The 16,357-nt window shown below is 49.7% G+C and overlaps 1 protein-coding gene across 1 annotated transcript in view; it reads right to left on the reverse strand.

The window, feature by feature from the left end:
- Nucleotides 1-16,357, reverse strand: part of TANC1 (tetratricopeptide repeat, ankyrin repeat and coiled-coil containing 1) — a 221,335-nt gene that overhangs the window by 15,168 nt on the left and 189,810 nt on the right. Inside the window, exons 17-19 of the mRNA XM_037044651.1 lie at nt 14,074-14,310; nt 12,169-12,354; nt 9,294-9,372 (exon numbers count right to left, since the gene is read on the reverse strand). Of these exons, the coding sequence (XP_036900546.1) occupies nt 9,294-9,372; nt 12,169-12,354; nt 14,074-14,310 (502 nt within the window). The remainder of the gene's footprint in view (nt 1-9,293; nt 9,373-12,168; nt 12,355-14,073; nt 14,311-16,357) is intronic.

A 16,357-nucleotide genomic window follows, 5' to 3' on the forward strand; every position in this document is an offset into this window, starting at 1 on the left:
CCATTCCCGCAGGCAAGACGCCGAGGGACGGACGCGGGCACAGTGGCTCAGCTCTGCTCGCACAGTTTTTATCCGTGCAATTTATTTATTAATATATTGGCTTTCCCCATCACTTACGAAAATGAGTGAAAAAACAACAACAAAAAAATGAAACTGCCCAAGTAGTAGTAAACAGTGGGGTTCTCATAAATGTCATCTAGGTGCCACCAAGACTGAAACCATTAAATGTGACAAAGGCAGTGACTTTGAGCCTTAGGCGAAGGCTCACGGAACAAACCCCACTGAACTGTAAAGGACAAGAACCAAAGTAAAAAGTGTACCAGACATGCTAAAGTGCTCAGCCATTTTCTCTAAGAACTAAAATATAATCAGGGCCCTGACAGGTGTGGTTCAGTGGGCTGGGTGTCGTCCTGCAAACCAAAATGTTGCCAGTTCAACTCCTGATCAGGGACCATGTCTGGGTTGTAGACCAGGCCCCCAGTTGAGTTGGGGGGGGGGGGTGTGCAAGAGGCAACCGATCGGTATTTCCCTTGCATATCAATGTTTCTCTCCCTTTCTCCCTTCTTTCCCCCTCTCTAAAAATAAAATGTTAAAAAAAATAAAAATGTCATTAGAGATTTCATGATTTCTTTAAGCCTTGCTTTGTTAGGCATTTCCTTCTACCACTGAGGGAGGGAGGCTTCTGTTAGAAAGAAGAGCAAACTTCCCAATAGCTGTAAACTCCCTCTGTCCACAAAGAGTGGGCAGCTGTGTGAGCTAATGCTCAACACTGTGCAGCACACAGTGAATACGCTCTCACTGAAAAGTGTCAAGGTGCTGGGAGACGAACCACTGAGAAGCCCCCGCACCCCAGGCTTGCTGGGGCCTCTGGGGCCGGGGCACCGCCACGCCGGACCTCATGAGCAGGAAGCCAGCACTGCCCACGTGCTCTCCCAGGCCTGCCTTTGGAGCTCCTTCCTCACTGTCCTGACCCTTCCTGGCTGCTCTCCATTGGGTAGAAATGTCCCAGAGGAGCCTGCAGTGGCAGGTGAAGGCCACTGGCTGAGGTCAAGGAGAGGGAATCTGTGTTACAAAGCAACAGACAGCCACCAAGCAGAAGGTACACAATGCTGCCTCCCCGTCCACATCAGCCCACTTCCCACTGCGCTGCCTAGAAAACAAAGCAGGGATCAAACCTGAGAGACAGGGACACTCCTGGTGAGTTACAAGTTCTAGTGTAAAAACACACTGTCAGTCTCTGTGCACAGATTAAAGATGAGCCTCAAATTACCAAGGAATTCTTTAAAAAAATAAAATGTACAACTGCCATTAAACAGGACTTCACGTGTGACCAAAATGCTTTTCTGTTCTTCCTACCTGTAAAGTAATTGCAAAGTAACTAGGAGTCTATCACTCGAGACCAAATGCATCATATAAATTAATAACATATTACAGCCCTAGCTGGTGTGACTCAGTGGATTGAGCGCTGGTCTGTGAACCAAAGGGTCGCCAGTTCAATTCCCAGTCAGGGCACAAGCCTGGGTTGCAGGCCAGGTCCCCAGTGGGAGGCCCACAAGAGGCAACCACACATTGATGTTTCTCTCCCTCTCTTTCGCCCTCCTTTCCCCTCTCTAAAAATAATAAAATCTTTTAAAAACCATATTACAATAATAATTAGTATTAACAATCAACTAATCACAACCCTGGAAGTATATTATAACTGTTAAACACTTACAATTTCAAGCTCTGGACAAAATACTATGGGTAAATTCTCGTTTCCGCTCGACAGGAATCTTTTGAATTAGATGGTCGTGTCCACTTTATCAAGGTGAGGGAATGAGTCACAAGAGTCACATCCTTTGCCCCAAATTATGAAGCCAGTGTCATTCAGGAGCCATGCTATCAAAATAGGAAGATCCTGACATATTTTAACAACATACTACAACATTGCAAAGTGATTCTGCATGATCTTTCATGGAATTAATTCATACATCCATTTAATACACAACTAACTCGATGAGGAAGGCCCGCTCACCCAGTTTCAGAGATGACGAGACAAATGCTCAGAGACGTTACACAGCGTGCCTGAGGCGCACACGCGCGGGAGGCAGGCACACGCTGGAAGCCAGGGCGTCTGCTGGAGTCTGAGTTCTGAATTCCTGCGCAGTGACCTACAGAAGTCTCTTTTAAAAATGTCCAACTAATCAAATGGACTAGGAGTGCTGTTTTAGAACAAGAGTGCAGGAAAACACTTTTGTTCTCCTGAGGAACGATTAAGCTGTCTCCCACGGACAATAGGAACAACCTACAGTAACCCCGTGCCCTTCTAACTCTGGACACGTCGCATCCTGAGGCCAACACAGCAGCTCAACGGCGTGACCATTCAGACACGATGGCGGGAACATCTGTGCTCTCCTTCCCGTCCTGGTCCTGACTTGATTTTTCCCTGTTCTTATAGGTACCATTTCAAATAAGCCTTCAAATCCTTTGAGGAATAATGTGTGCTATAAATAACGTAAATTGAATTCGGAAACAATTTCCTAAAATGTGGATGACACAAATCACCTTTCACCCAGACTTTGATCTAAAATCTTTCAGAAGATTGCAGCTTCGCACAGCTGTCACTGCTGATGTGTGCTGGCGGTGTCCCCGTTCCCGGCAGACCCCCTTGCACGCAGAGCTATTTACAGCCCACAGGGCCCGCTGCTTCCCTTGGCTCCCGACAGCGGGGGGTCTGGTGCTCAGGGGGACGCAGTGAGCAGGTCACACCACGCAGGGCATCTTCAGATAACCACTTTACACAAGTTCAATATCTGGTCTCAAAAAAGAAAAAGCAGGAAAGAATCCAAATATCATTTCAACAAGAATCTGAAAGCAGCAATGATGGTTTTCCTGTTGGGGGCGGGGGGGTGTGCAACAACCTGTCGGGAGCCCAAGGAGTGACTGAAAGACCAGGCAGGCAGTGTTTGTGGGTGAAGAGGCTCTAGGCCACCAAAATCTACAGGAGGACGTTTCTGTGTTGAACAAGGAGAGTTTTTTTCTAAAAAGGATTACGAAGGAACCACGCGCCAGAATGATGTCTTTGTACAGCAACAGCAACATGATAAAGGTGTGAAGAGAGTTCCCGTAAGGGGTCGAGCTACCAGGCATTGTTGTACCTGAGGTGCACGCTCGGTTTTCGACGTGCCCTGCCCTGCACCCCTCCTCTGCCCTGTCAGGCAGGGTCACAGAGGCCAGCTGATTCTCCTCCTCTCAGCAGCAGGAGTGGTCTCCAGAACATCCCCACGTCAGGGCCCAGCCCCAGGGGTCTTCGAGAACAGGAAGGGGACAGGGTGTGGACAAACCCAGTGCCCTCAGTTCTTACCCCGAATCAATCCCCTCTCCTGTCAGGGTGACCCCCACACCCACCACACTTTTTCCAGAGCCCGGGTTACGCCTCCCCCAGAGTCCCACACGCCCCACCTTGCCCTTCCTCTTTCAGGGCTCCCCTCCTCCCAGGGTCCTGAGCCACCCCCTCCCACACTCTCCAGGGTTCTGTGTTAGCCTAACCTTTCCGTCCCCTTCCGAAGTCCTGGGTTACCCCTCTCTCAACCATCCAGGACCCTGGATTCCCCCACCCTGTCATGGGTTACCCTGTCCGTCACAGCCTCTAGGGTCCTGGGTTACCCCCCTTTCATGCTTTTACATCAAGGACAATCAAGAACGTCTGCCTCTGTTTGGACTGACAGAAACCTGGATTTCTGCTCACCTTACCTTCCTTAAAACAAACCCTAACGGAGGCAGGAACGCCTTGACAAGTGCCAGTGAGAAGCTCAGGCCCTCCAAAATAATCGAGTCTCAAGTCCCGTAGCTTTTCTCCGCAAGACAGCTTTAGCAAATTCCTCAACACAAATTCTCCACGTGCCCCAAAGAGCAATGGACAAATGCTTCCTTCCAGTCTTTTCCCTGAAACTCCGCCCTGAATGTGAATGCCAAACAATCCAGTAAGTTTTAAGTTTAAAACTTAAAATTCTTACCAAATAACAGCCCTTCCCTCTCCCAAAAATATAAAGTACTCTTCAAACAAACAACGCGTCATTTCTAACCCAATCGTTGGGCCCCCAGTCCCTGGGGTGTGCACTGTGCTCTGGGCGGCCTTGGGCGAGATGAGCTCAGACATCGGGGGCCGGGTGCACCTGCCGCTCAGACCGAGGGGCACCTCCCCTCGGGGGGACAGGCAGGGCCGGGCGGGGAGTTAAAACAGTGCTGTGGAGACGACAGTGAAACTTGGAAGTCATCAAGGATGACACACAACGACATTTCATGGCTCAGTGAGGAAACAGGTGTGAGGACCCTCTCCCCCAAGGCTGGCCTGGAAAGGTCCCTGGCCCCACTGCCAAGCCACAGACTCAAGTTCCAAGGGTCGCAAGGTCGTGTCCAGGTCTCTGACCAGAATTAGAGGACAGTGCACTGCTTCAGCGTGCTACGGAGATGGAGGGCGATGTGGCCACGTAACCTTCTCAATTTACAGTGGTCAAAATTCAGCCCTTTGTGGAAGTAGAGGCAAAAAAGGTGATTTTAACAGCTTTAGCATAAAAAATATATAGTATCTATGATGACTAACCTTCTTGAGAAAGTATTTGCCAACTAAAACAGCACGGCCAACATAAAAAAACCCTTACAGGAAGCGTTTCAGCCACATGTCTAACCACCTCTGCTGCAGCGCCCTCCCCACAGTTTGGTCAGGGCAGTCCCGGGAGCAGCCTGCTGGTGGCGCCCTACCCATGGGTAAAGCCCAGGTCTCTGGCCATTAGACCAGCGATAGAGGGTAAGGAAGGTTTCCAAGGGACAACACATCCCAGGGCCTGCAGTCTGGCTGGTAGGGCAAGAAGGGAGACGGCATGGACACAAAGATGGGCAGGGCCTCCAGAACTCGTGCCCACACCACCTTGGGTTGCTAATAACTGTGCTCCTAAAGACGCAATCCAGCGTCCTGCCACACTCACAGGCCGGCCCCTTCCCTGCCTCTCCAACAACCAAACATCTCCCAAGTATTATGCAAAGTGAATGTTACCTACCCTAAAATTACATGGCTTTGTTTTCTATAAACCCGCTTGTCCACTCGGTCAACACCTATGTGAAAGTGCCAGACTAGGTGAGTGGCTACCAGGTGGGACAGCATGAGAGACAGCGTCCCTGTCATCACAGAAAACTCCACTGGCCAGCACCAGACTGGGCCCAGTCGCCGTACACACAGGTGAGCACAAGAAGCATGGGAATTTCTGCCCTGCTGAAGCTCACAATCTGGGCGAAACAGCCTGTTACCAAATAAGCAAATTTATGAGTGACAAGTGCTACAAAGGGAAATGCAAAATGACCTAAAGGAGTCAGGGGTAGGGAAGGCTCCACTTACAAGATGCATTATTTGCACAAACACCGGCAAATGCTTACACAGAAGGGCCTCTATTCCTGCAGAGAGCGAGCAGCTCTGACCAGAAACTGAGACAGCAGGCTCACAGGCAGGAGAGCTGCCTGGAATTTGGAAAGACAGTTCGACGATTTGTAACAGCATGAGGTCACAGGGTAAGCATCCAGCATCTCTGATCCTCTAAGGCCGGGCTAGCTGACATCAAACACCAGCGTGGGAACAGGAACTCTGTCAGCTCGGGCCTTCATGGGCGCCAGCATGTACTTGTCACGGCCGTGGAATGCCAAAAACCGAGAGCACACGAGCATCTGATGGGCTCTCATTAAGTCCTAGCTGCCCGAGAACCAGGAGACTGAGTCAGTCTGACCAAGCCTGTGAATGTTATGAACACAGGGCCCGGGCAGGCTGCAGGGCAGAGCTGCTGCGTGCAGAGACACACCAGCAAGGCCAGTCCTCAGCAGCCCCGAGGTTTCTCCGGTGGGTCCCACTGCTTCTCTGTCCAAGTGAGCACGAGGAGACGCACTGAAGAGCCGCCAGACTGAAGACCTGATTTTGAAGAGCTGGGCTCTCGACATCAAATAAACACAAAGAGAAAGTGGCCCCAGACGCTGGGGAAAAGGGAAACTTACCTCTCTAAAACTGGTACAGATAGTCTGCGATTTCTGAAAGCTGTGGATTTACTGCCACAAACCCTACACTAAACACTGTTACCACTTCAGATGAGTGCCTTTAAAATCTTACATGCTTTCTTGTCTCTTCAAACCTAAGACGGGAACCATCCCCTTTGTGATGACTTCTGATGACTCTGGGTCATCAGCAGGGAGACGCTCCCGGTACTAAAGACACAGGACTGTCCCTACTCCCACCATCCCCACCCGGACTGACTTGAATGACGAGGAACCTCATGTAAGTCTGCCATTCCCTGGGCCCCCTCCTCAGCTGTCATCCCCTCACAGATGGCCTGCTCCTTCCAGTCAGCACTGGGCACAACCACCACACTTTTGCAGAATACAGTACACACACTGGGACTGCAAAGGCCTGCCCTCGCAGAAAAGTGGGGAAGGCCTCTGTGCCCAGATTTAGCGTCTCCCTTCTGGAACGTGGCTGTCAGAGAAGGACAGGCCAGTGGCTGTGCTCCAAACAGGGCCGTGTCACTGCACAGAAAACAATGGGCCCTTCAAAGCCAGGCAGGTGAGCCAAAAACAGACCCGGGAGACCCTGCCTTGTCACCCCATCAGCTGGTACTTTAAAGCCATGCCATTCATAGCTGAAGCTACACTGACAGACTGGTATAAACTTACGCAAGTGTTCAAAGACAAATAGTGAACTGCATTATTCACACAGAGCCTCCAGCTGTTCTGTCTTCTTCCCACACTCCAGACAGAATCAGGCTCAAGATCCTGCCCGTAAGTTGTGGCTGGAGACAGACAAGCTCCATTCCTGAGTGTCTGAGACACAAAGCACCACTGACCACACCCAGGAACAAGGACCAAACAGAACCAGGAAGCGAAACAACTGCTTTCACTTCCAAGCGTCCATAGCATTTAGAAGCAGGGCTCAGAGCGGCACAGGCCACACGGCCAGGTTGCTGCTCAGCGGGAATGAGGATGGTGAGCTGACACCCATCCGTGCTCTCATTGTCTGGGACTTCTGTTCTGGGGGCCTAGGGGGTTGGGGAGCGTGGGCCCTCCCCAACAAGTCCTTGTTTGGGATTCGTGGCCGAATCCCAAACAAGGACTTCATGATCTAGGCAGTGCCCCAAATTTGCAGATGCTCTCATTTAAAACTTCCTCTGCAGGATTTCCAAGTACAGCCTTCTTTGACAACTACAGACCAGGAAATGAGGAGGATTAGGGGAGCAGACAAGGGTGCTCATTTCTGAAGGAACGCAGGAGAAAGGTGGCAGATGGGAAACACAGAGAAGGCGAGACAGATTTTCTTGACACACAGCCCACAGGAAGCCCCTGGAGCCCCGCACACCTGAGAAATGCTGCTCAATGGTGTGAATAAATTTTTTTTTCAGAGTCCCTCAAACTCTTGGTTGATGAACTTCACCCTGAAGCCGGCCGAGGAAGGACGAGAACTACTTGTAGGTTGCAAGTGATCTGAAGGTTATGCTTTGGAAGGTGGGACTGAGCAGTTCCTCTTTTCATTAAGACCTATGGGAATCAGTGTTTTGCATGACTCTTCAGCCATCAGCCTAGCAGATTCTCAAGAGGGGGCAGGGGGACAGCGGTCCTGAAATTCAGGACAGGTCATCAAGAGACACAACAGACCACTCATGCAGAGCCCTCAAAGGCAGCCCTTCTCTGGGTTTTTCTTCCAGAAAGAAAAATCGCTGTCGGCAGTAAAGGTTGGAGATTCCCATTTGGGCTCCGAGTGCGCCATCAGCTACTACTAGCACTAACCGCATCGCCACCTCGGGCACCTCCCAGTCTGTGTCGCCGCAACCTGGACACCTCGCACAGCTTTCACCAGGGTCCTGAAGCGCAAGTCACCTGATGCTACCTGGGATGCCTGTTAAGAAAGAGTCCCGGCCCCCCTGGACCTGCTAAATCAGGATGTCTAGGCACCCGCATGCTGGGGTTCCCATCATCAGGTACGTTTGGACAAGAATGTGTGTCTTCGCCACAGCCCTGGAAAGCAGACACTGTTCACCTCATTTGCCAAGGAGGCAGAGTAACTGGTCCAAAGTGGCTACGCTCAGCAATGAAAAGGCAGGGATGTGGGCCTTCTGGTTAAGCACACAGCGAAGTCTCGCGCTTTCCTACTCTGCCACCCACAACACAAGATGGAAGTGGATGGAACTGTTTCTTCTTCAGAGTGTAGAGCAGCCTATACCATTTAAATGGGCAGGGAAAAGACTCCGTGAAGAATTAAGGACAACACTGAAGTCCACACATTTAGCCCCAAGCATAATCCAACCCTGTTTGGGGTCCTGTGCTCTCTCTGGAGCCGGCACCAGGCCAGCTCCCAAGGCACCACACCAGCACTGCCAGCCACAGGTGGCAGACCCCTGGGGAGGGTGCCAGGCCCTGAGGTGCAGGCCTGCACCTCACCCGCTCCCAAACTCTCTGAGGCTTTTCTTAAGCATGAGTTAGCTGACAAACTCTACACGCTGCCGTTTGGCTTGTTAGGAAATAATTCAGAAGCACGTGGAAACGAATATGCACTGGAAAGGCAGAAGTCCTGAGAAGTAAGTCCCCTGCAAATGCCCATTCAACACCGTCGGCTGCATCTTTTCAACGACGACTTGTACCCTCAAGTCTATTGGTACATTCCAATACCAATTCAGTCCAACAGAAAACCTCAAAGCAGCACTCTCCGTAACAAGCTGACAGGTCGCCAACTCAGATCTTCATTAAGACACACTCACTGCAAGCTTCCCTCCCTTGCTACGGTGAAACATGCATACCGCTCAGCAACGGACATGGACTTGGTAGCTTGTTTTCAGTATTTTAAGTAGGGCCCCGAGGCCCGAGTCCTGCTCTCATTCAACAAGGCAGGCCACAGCCTTTCTCCCATCAGCATCTGCAGCATCTGCAGCATCTGCAGCATCTGCAGCCGGGGCTGGCAGTGCCGGCCCTGCTCAGAGGAGACCCTGTGGGTGAGGTTAAGGGAACACCTTTGTTAGGTACCTTGGCTGACATTCATCAGATGCATTGTTTCTAGTTGACATTCATCAGATTAACAGGAACTGCTAGTCTGAAAAGATTCAAATTTCGTATGCTTCTAGGCGACTTTTTACTGCTCACTTGGGAAGTTTTAAAAGCTGTAAGCTTCAAATGCCTCACAGTAGAGCAGCAACAGGACGATGTGCACCCCAAATCATTCACGAGGCAATGAGGCTAAAATGGGACCCAAATAGCAGGCTGGTCCAGACCGTGAGCCACGGAACCGTAATTACCTGTTTCTCCCCACAGTGTGTCCGCGCCGTTGACGTCTATTTCGTGTTCCTTTTCCAGCCCCAGCAAGCACTGGACCACCTGTCAGGAGTGGCAAGGTGATTTAATGAGTTCTCAGAGCCATATGTGCTTATTAGAGGCCTCGTATCAAAGGAGAGGGTGTGTTGTTTTCTCACCACGATTATCTCATGCTGCACAAGCAGAGAAAATATAATGAAAACCTTTTCAAGCATAATTCATACGCTATTCACACTTTCACCCGGGGAAGGATTAAAAAAAAAATCTCTCAGTGAATTTCAGCAACGTTGTTCAGGATTACAGGTACTCAGAATTTTAATGAATTCCAGCATGACCCAGATACGCCAGCCCCATCAACAGAGGGCCCGGGCCCAGGAGATCACAGAAAGGGCAGTTTCTGCATAAATTGCCAGAAGATGGTGACTCCATATTCACAAGGGAAGAAGACAAGGAAATGCACATCTCTTCAACAAAATAAACAATATTGTCCAAATGATTTCTCTCCCGACAGCATTGCTATTCTTTTCCACACAGGCACGTGCCCCACCAAAGGGCAGGTGGGGCCGCAGGGGTGGAGGCAGAACCTGGCTCACAGACGATCGATGTGCCCAGACCACAGCCAGCATCCGCCCCGAGCAGCAGCAGAAGGGGACGGCGAAGCCATTTTCCTGTCTCCCGATCTGCACCCTTAGTGGTAGGCTGAACAACGCCCCCAGATATGCCTACACCTTCATCCCCAAACCTGGGAATGTTCCCTCACGTAGCAAGAAGAAATGTGCAGATGTGATCACAAATCTGGAAATGGGACAATTAACCTGAATGGCCTAGGCGAGTATCTCACATACACCTGATGTCACCACTTCCTTATAAGAGGGACAGGAAACGCATGTCTGAGAGAGGGGGATGGGAGACAAAGGCAGAGGCTCAAGTGATGCACTTTGAAGACAAAAGAAGGGGCCACAAGCTAAGCAATACAGGTGGCTTCTAGAAACGAGAAAAAGCTAAAAACCATTCCCCACTAGGACCTCCAGAAGGAACGCTGGCTTCCTAACATCTTATTTTAGCCCCCTGACCTCCAGGTCTGTGAAAGAATAGGCGTGTGCTGTTTTACGCCTCTGAGATCTGGGTCACTTGATGCCGCAGCATTAGGCAGCCCATGCAATGTGCCCTTCGGGGGTTTTGGTGAGTGAATCCTGCCCTTCTCCGAAAAGCGGTTACTGGCTGGGCTGAGGCTGCTTCTACACAGCACTCCTCCCAGCCAGCTTTCAAACAAGCTGAGTTTATCAGATACCTATCATATATAACAACACATTTTTATAAAATGTGTTTTTTAAGGAACTATTTTTTCCTAAACTAAAACAGAGGTTGATGGGTGTTGTTGCATATTTTTGTAAATCTCTCATGTCTCTCTTAAGAACTGTATTCTCTTGTGTTTCTGCACTCAACTTGTGGCAATATACTGCATGGATGTATATCATATATGTGTATTTTTTAAAAGATTTTATTTATTTATTTATCTTTAGAGGGGAAGGAGAGAGGGAGAGAAACATCAATGTATGGTTGCCTTTTGTGCATCCCCTGCTGGGAGTTGGCCTGCAGGGAACCAGCCTGCAACCCAGGCATGTGCCCTGACTGGGAATCGAACCGCGATCCTCTGGTTCGCAGGTCTGTGCTCAATCCATTGAGCTATACCAGCCAGGGCCGTATATGTGTATTTTTAATGTGCATGCACCCATGTGTGTGTGTGTGTGTGTGCACCTGGCTGTATATGCTGCCTTTGTGTTTTAAATGCCAAAAGGCAGGCAACCAGCCAGCCAGCTTTGCACCCAAATTTACTTTAAATCATTGTGGGGAAAACTCTTACCAAATACTGGCAACCCTGATTGCCNGAATCGAACCGCGATCGTCTGGTTCGCAGGCCCGTGCTCAATCCATTGAGCTATACCAGCCAGGGCTGTATATGTGTATTTTTAATGTGCATGCACCCATGTGTGTGTGTGTGTGTGTGCACCTGGCTGTATATGCTGCCTTTGTGTTTTAAATGCCAAAAGGCAGGCAACCAGCCAGCCAGCTTTGCACCCAAATTTACTTTGAATCATTGTGGGGAAAACTCTTACCAAATACTGGCAACTCTGATTGCCTCAGGTTAACAGAGTGAGAAGTGCATGGAAGGCAGCAGGTAAGGCATGATTAAGCTCACAGACACACTGGTCAGGAGATGACAATTAAACCTTCAGACGCAGGACTGCCGACACCTCCCAGAAGTGCGTGCCGTATTGCACTGCGGCAGGAAGGCCTCCTCTGGTGCAGGGACTGCACACGGCGGGCATTCAGGCTGTGACAGAGCTGATGCTGTGCTTTTTAAACCCCTCAGTGCACTCGAGGAAAATTTTAGAATTAAGATCCCACATGATCATTCTTTAAAAGACCACGAGGACAAAAAGAATGAACCAAAGTGTGTGTGGGGTGTGGGGACGGGGCGGCCGATAAGGCTGAAAGAGGATAAAAGTAGAAGAGGGAAGGAAGGGAGGAACAGACTAGGAGAAACAGAGAAAGAACACTGCGAGTGTTATGAGGGGCACACGGGGGTGTGTGCCCCCATCGTGGGAGCACGCACGCACGCACACCCGACACTGTGGGCTCTGGGCTTCCACTCATGGGAAGGGTGGGGTGTCAAAGCCCCGGACTGTGGCAAAACATGGTCAAACCAAGGGTTTCCAGTTTCTGAAAATCCTCATTTTCTTCTGTCTCTTCCATGCGCCACAGCCTGGTACCCAGAAGAAGGTGACTGGCACAGGTACCCGCCCCACTGGACTACAGCTTCCAGGTTCCCAACAAGGAATGTGCATCCTCACTCACCGAGCCGTGGCCCATGCTGGCGGCCGCCGTCAATGCCTGCTGCAGGGCTTGGCTCTTTTTCAGTGCGCCTGTCTGCGAAGGACCCGTTGACCACTCGCAGCTCAGCAGGTACTGGAGGATGTCGCCATGGCCCCTCAGTGCACTGTGGACCAGCGCACACTGGCCTTTCTTATCTAGATGGTCCAGCTGGAAGGCAGGAGCAGGAAAAGTCACACTTTAGGTCACCTTTTCTCTGAAAACAGGGGTGCAAACCCCATCCCACAGCATATGTACATGAGGTTCCTGTTCCAGTGTGTCTTTCTGGAATACACCAAATCCCCGCTGGAATTACTTGGACATGATGAATGCACTGTTCCAGGTTCTGGGTTTGCCTGTAGAACTCACCATCACAGGCCACCCTGCCCACTCCGTGTCTCTTCAGCAAACAACCAAGAGCTCCAGGTTCTCTGGGAAGCAGGTGTGAGGGCACAGACCAAAAGCTCAGCCAAAGGCCTGTGTTTACCAACTCCAGTCCCTTGAGTGGAATGTTCTAAATTCGCTGTGACAAGCTATGATCCGGGGGAGCAGAGCAGTTCTTTAGTCACTAAGCCAGGAGAGCCGGCAAGAGGGCAGGATCTGGAAACCCCAGCTCTGAGTGAGGAAGGTCAGGAAGAGACTCTAAGTGGTGTCTGACTGGGGAAGGAGGCCCTGTGCAAGCAGGCGACCAGGGACAAGTCAGTATGTCAAATGTGGCTACAAAGCTGGGAAGGCCAGCTAGACACAAAGAGCATCTGCGTGCTCCATGCCTCCTGAAGGTCCAAAGGCAGCAGACAACATGCCACTCCCCGTCTACACTCGGGAATCCTAGGCTGGGAGAGAAGCATAGAGTACAGCCTCTCCTTCCTTGTAAATTCTGGGGATGCGCTGATCCTTGGCCTCCTCCTACAGACCTCTCTGCTGGGATGCAGGGCAGGGGAGGCAGGGCTGCTAGCCTCCAAATGAAGCAAGCGAGGTCACGTTTGGATGGGGAAAGGAGGCGTAGGGACGAGCACGAACTCGCCCACCGGAGAGCTTAACAGCGACCCTCCTCTTCCAGGAGCTAAGCTGAAGTTCAGCCATTCCAATGTTGTGTGTTGAGAGAGAAAAAAAAAGGCTCCCTTTGTTACTAAAGTCTAATGTCTTTTTGTTGAACCTTAAATATCCTAATTAACATAAAGGCAAATACCAGCAATCTATTTCTATTGTCATTCAAAGCACATCTTCCTCCCTGCCACAATGAAATGCTCCACGTGGGTTCACTCTGCACTCAGCACCATCCTCATTCAATCTAGGAACACGGATGTTCTTGCAGTAACGCACTGAATAAAAACATTAACACACTGACTTATTTAATGCTCACACAAGGGCCCGTAGTACTGTTGTTTTGCCCACATTGTAGACGAGAAGCCAGAGGCATGCAGCCTCAACAACTTGCCCAGCTGGTAGTTGGAGAGATGAGGGTTCTGGGCTAAGACCCATGGAACTCATTTTATTGTTTAAAAAGAGTCATGAAATGAAATTGGATAAGGTGAGAAAAAAAAATCGAACATTTAAATCTCTTCAACCTATCATTGCTGTGTTAAGTTCCAGGTCCACACGTGCAGGCTTTTGAAAGGAGGGCCCTGCGCCTGCCCCTGGGGGCCGGTGCTGAGGGACCTGCCTGGGACGCTGCCTCCCCTGGGCAATGTTAAGCAGAGTAAGAGCTCAGAAGCAAGACACAAGGCCCCTTTGCCTCCACGGCTGCACACTCCAACACCCACTCAGGCAACATCACACGGCAGTGCCTGAGCTCTGCCCTTTCTGTTTACGGGGCGATTTCTATTCACTGCAATTCAACAAAGTAGAGACAAAGGGAAGACTGGCCCAGTCAATAACTCTGCTGCTTACCCTTGCCCCCTTCTTGACCAGCAGACACACCAGCTTCATGTGGCCAGCAGCTGCCGCGTAGCAGAGGGCGGTCATGCCGTTCTCCGACATTCCATCCAGGCAGGCACCAAATTCCAGGAGCAGAGTGACCACTTCCTCATGGCCAAGGTGAGACTGGACGCATAGGATCGGGGCGTTATTTAACACTTCTGTCCTGTAGTTCACATTGGCCCCTCCCAAAATCAGGAGGCGGCTCACCTGTTGGATAACATACCCCAACAACATTAATTTCTCACATAAATTTCACAGCATTTACAGCAACTCTTTAAATCCTCACCCAAGAAGATGTTTATTGATTTCAGAGAGAGAGAGGAAAGAGAAACACTGATGTGAGAGAGAAACATCGATCAGTTGCCTCCCACATTCATCCCACTGGGGATCAAACCTGCAACCTAGGTATGTACCCTGACCAGGAATCGAACCCAAAACCTTTTGGTGTATAGGATGATGCTCCAACCAACTGAACAACCAGGTCTGGGCAACATTCATAACAACTTTTGGGGAGAAGGGCAGCATCCTCGTTTTAATCCAGTGGTTCTCAAACTTGAATGTTTGCTAGCATTACCTGGGAATGTGTTGCAAGTGCATATCCTGAGTGTAGGAACGTAAAATGGGCAGCAGCTACAGAAAATAGTGTAGAGGTCCCCTGAGATCCCGCAATCCTACACCCGAGTGTGTATCCAAAGGAAACAAAACCCGGATCCCAGAGAGATGTCTGCTCTGCCATGTTCACTGCAGCATTGCATACAATGGCCAAGGGATGGAAGCAAACTGGATGTCCTTCAGTGATTGAATGGATAAAAAAATGTGTATGTGGCCCTGGCTGGTGTAGCTCAGTGGATTGAGTGTGGGCCTGCGAACCAGAGGATCGCGGTTCGATTCCCAGTCAGGGCACATGCCTGGATTGCAGGCCGGTTCCCTGCAGGCCAACTCCCAGCAGGGGCGCACGAAAGGCAACCATACATTGATGTTTCTCTCCCTCTCCTTCCCATCTAAAGATAAATAAATAAATAAAATCAAAAAAAAAAGTGTATGTGCATTTCCATAAAATGGAATATTATTCAGCCTTTAAAAGGATGGAAATTCTGACACATGCTCCAACATGGATGAACCTTATGGACATTACGTTCAGTGAAATAAGCCAGACACAGAAAGATAAATACTATGATTCTTCATATAAAGTACCCACAGTAGTCAGATTCACAGAGACAGCACGTAGAATGGCCATTGCCAAGGGCCAGGGGGAGGGTGAAATGAGAGTTGTTTAATGAGTATAAAGATTTAGTTTTATATAATGAAAAAAACTTCTCAGGACCTAGTTTCCAATAATGTGAATATACTTAACATTACTGAATTCTACACTTAAAAACATTTAAGATAGGGCTTCCAGCCAAGACTGAGGCATAGGCAGATACACTTTGTCTCCTCACACAACCAAAGGAAAGACAATTCAAATTTAAAAACAAAAAGTAGCCAGAACTTCCAGAAAATCAAACTGTATGGAGGTCTGACAACCAAGTAGTTAAAGAAGAAACATTCATTCAGACTGGTAGGAGGGAAGGTGACAGGCAGCCAGGCAGAGAGTACACACGGTCCCACATCTGCATGTGGATAAACCAGGAGGAACACCAGGGGAGGGGACAGACCACATCACCTAGGGTTCTAGCAAAGGGAAATAAAGCCTCCAAACCTCTGGCTGTAAAAACCTGTGGGGGTTGCAGTGGTGGGAGAAACTCCCAGCCTCACAGAACAGTTTGTTGGAGAGACCCACAGAGTCCTAAAACGTACACAAACCCGCCCACCTGGGAATCAGCACCAGAAGGGCCCAATTCGATTGTGGGAAATGGGGGAAGTGACAAAGCCAGCAGAGAGCCAAGCAAGAGGCACTGTTCCCTCTCAGACCCCTCCCCCACATACAGAGCCATAACTCAGCAACATGAGTTGCCCTGCCCTGGGGAACACCTAAGGCTCTACCCCTTACAATGTAACAGGTGTGCCAAGACAAAAAATATGATCCAAATGAAAGAACAGATCAAAACTCCAAAAACAGAACTAAGCGATGAAGACACAGCCAACCTATCAGATGCAGAGTTCAAAGTACTGGTAATCAGGATATTCACAGAATTGGTTGAGTATGGTTGCAAAATAGAGGAAAAGTGAAGGCTATGCAAAGTGAAATAAAGGAAAATATACAGGGAACCAACAGTGAAGGGAAGGAAACAGGGACTCAAATCAACAATTTAGA

The sequence above is a fragment of the Sturnira hondurensis genome, unplaced genomic scaffold (assembly GCF_014824575.4).
Source record: "Sturnira hondurensis isolate 20B ecotype Veracruz unplaced genomic scaffold, ASM1482457v3 Scaffold0004136, whole genome shotgun sequence".
Taxonomy (NCBI): Eukaryota; Metazoa; Chordata; class Mammalia; order Chiroptera; family Phyllostomidae; genus Sturnira; species Sturnira hondurensis.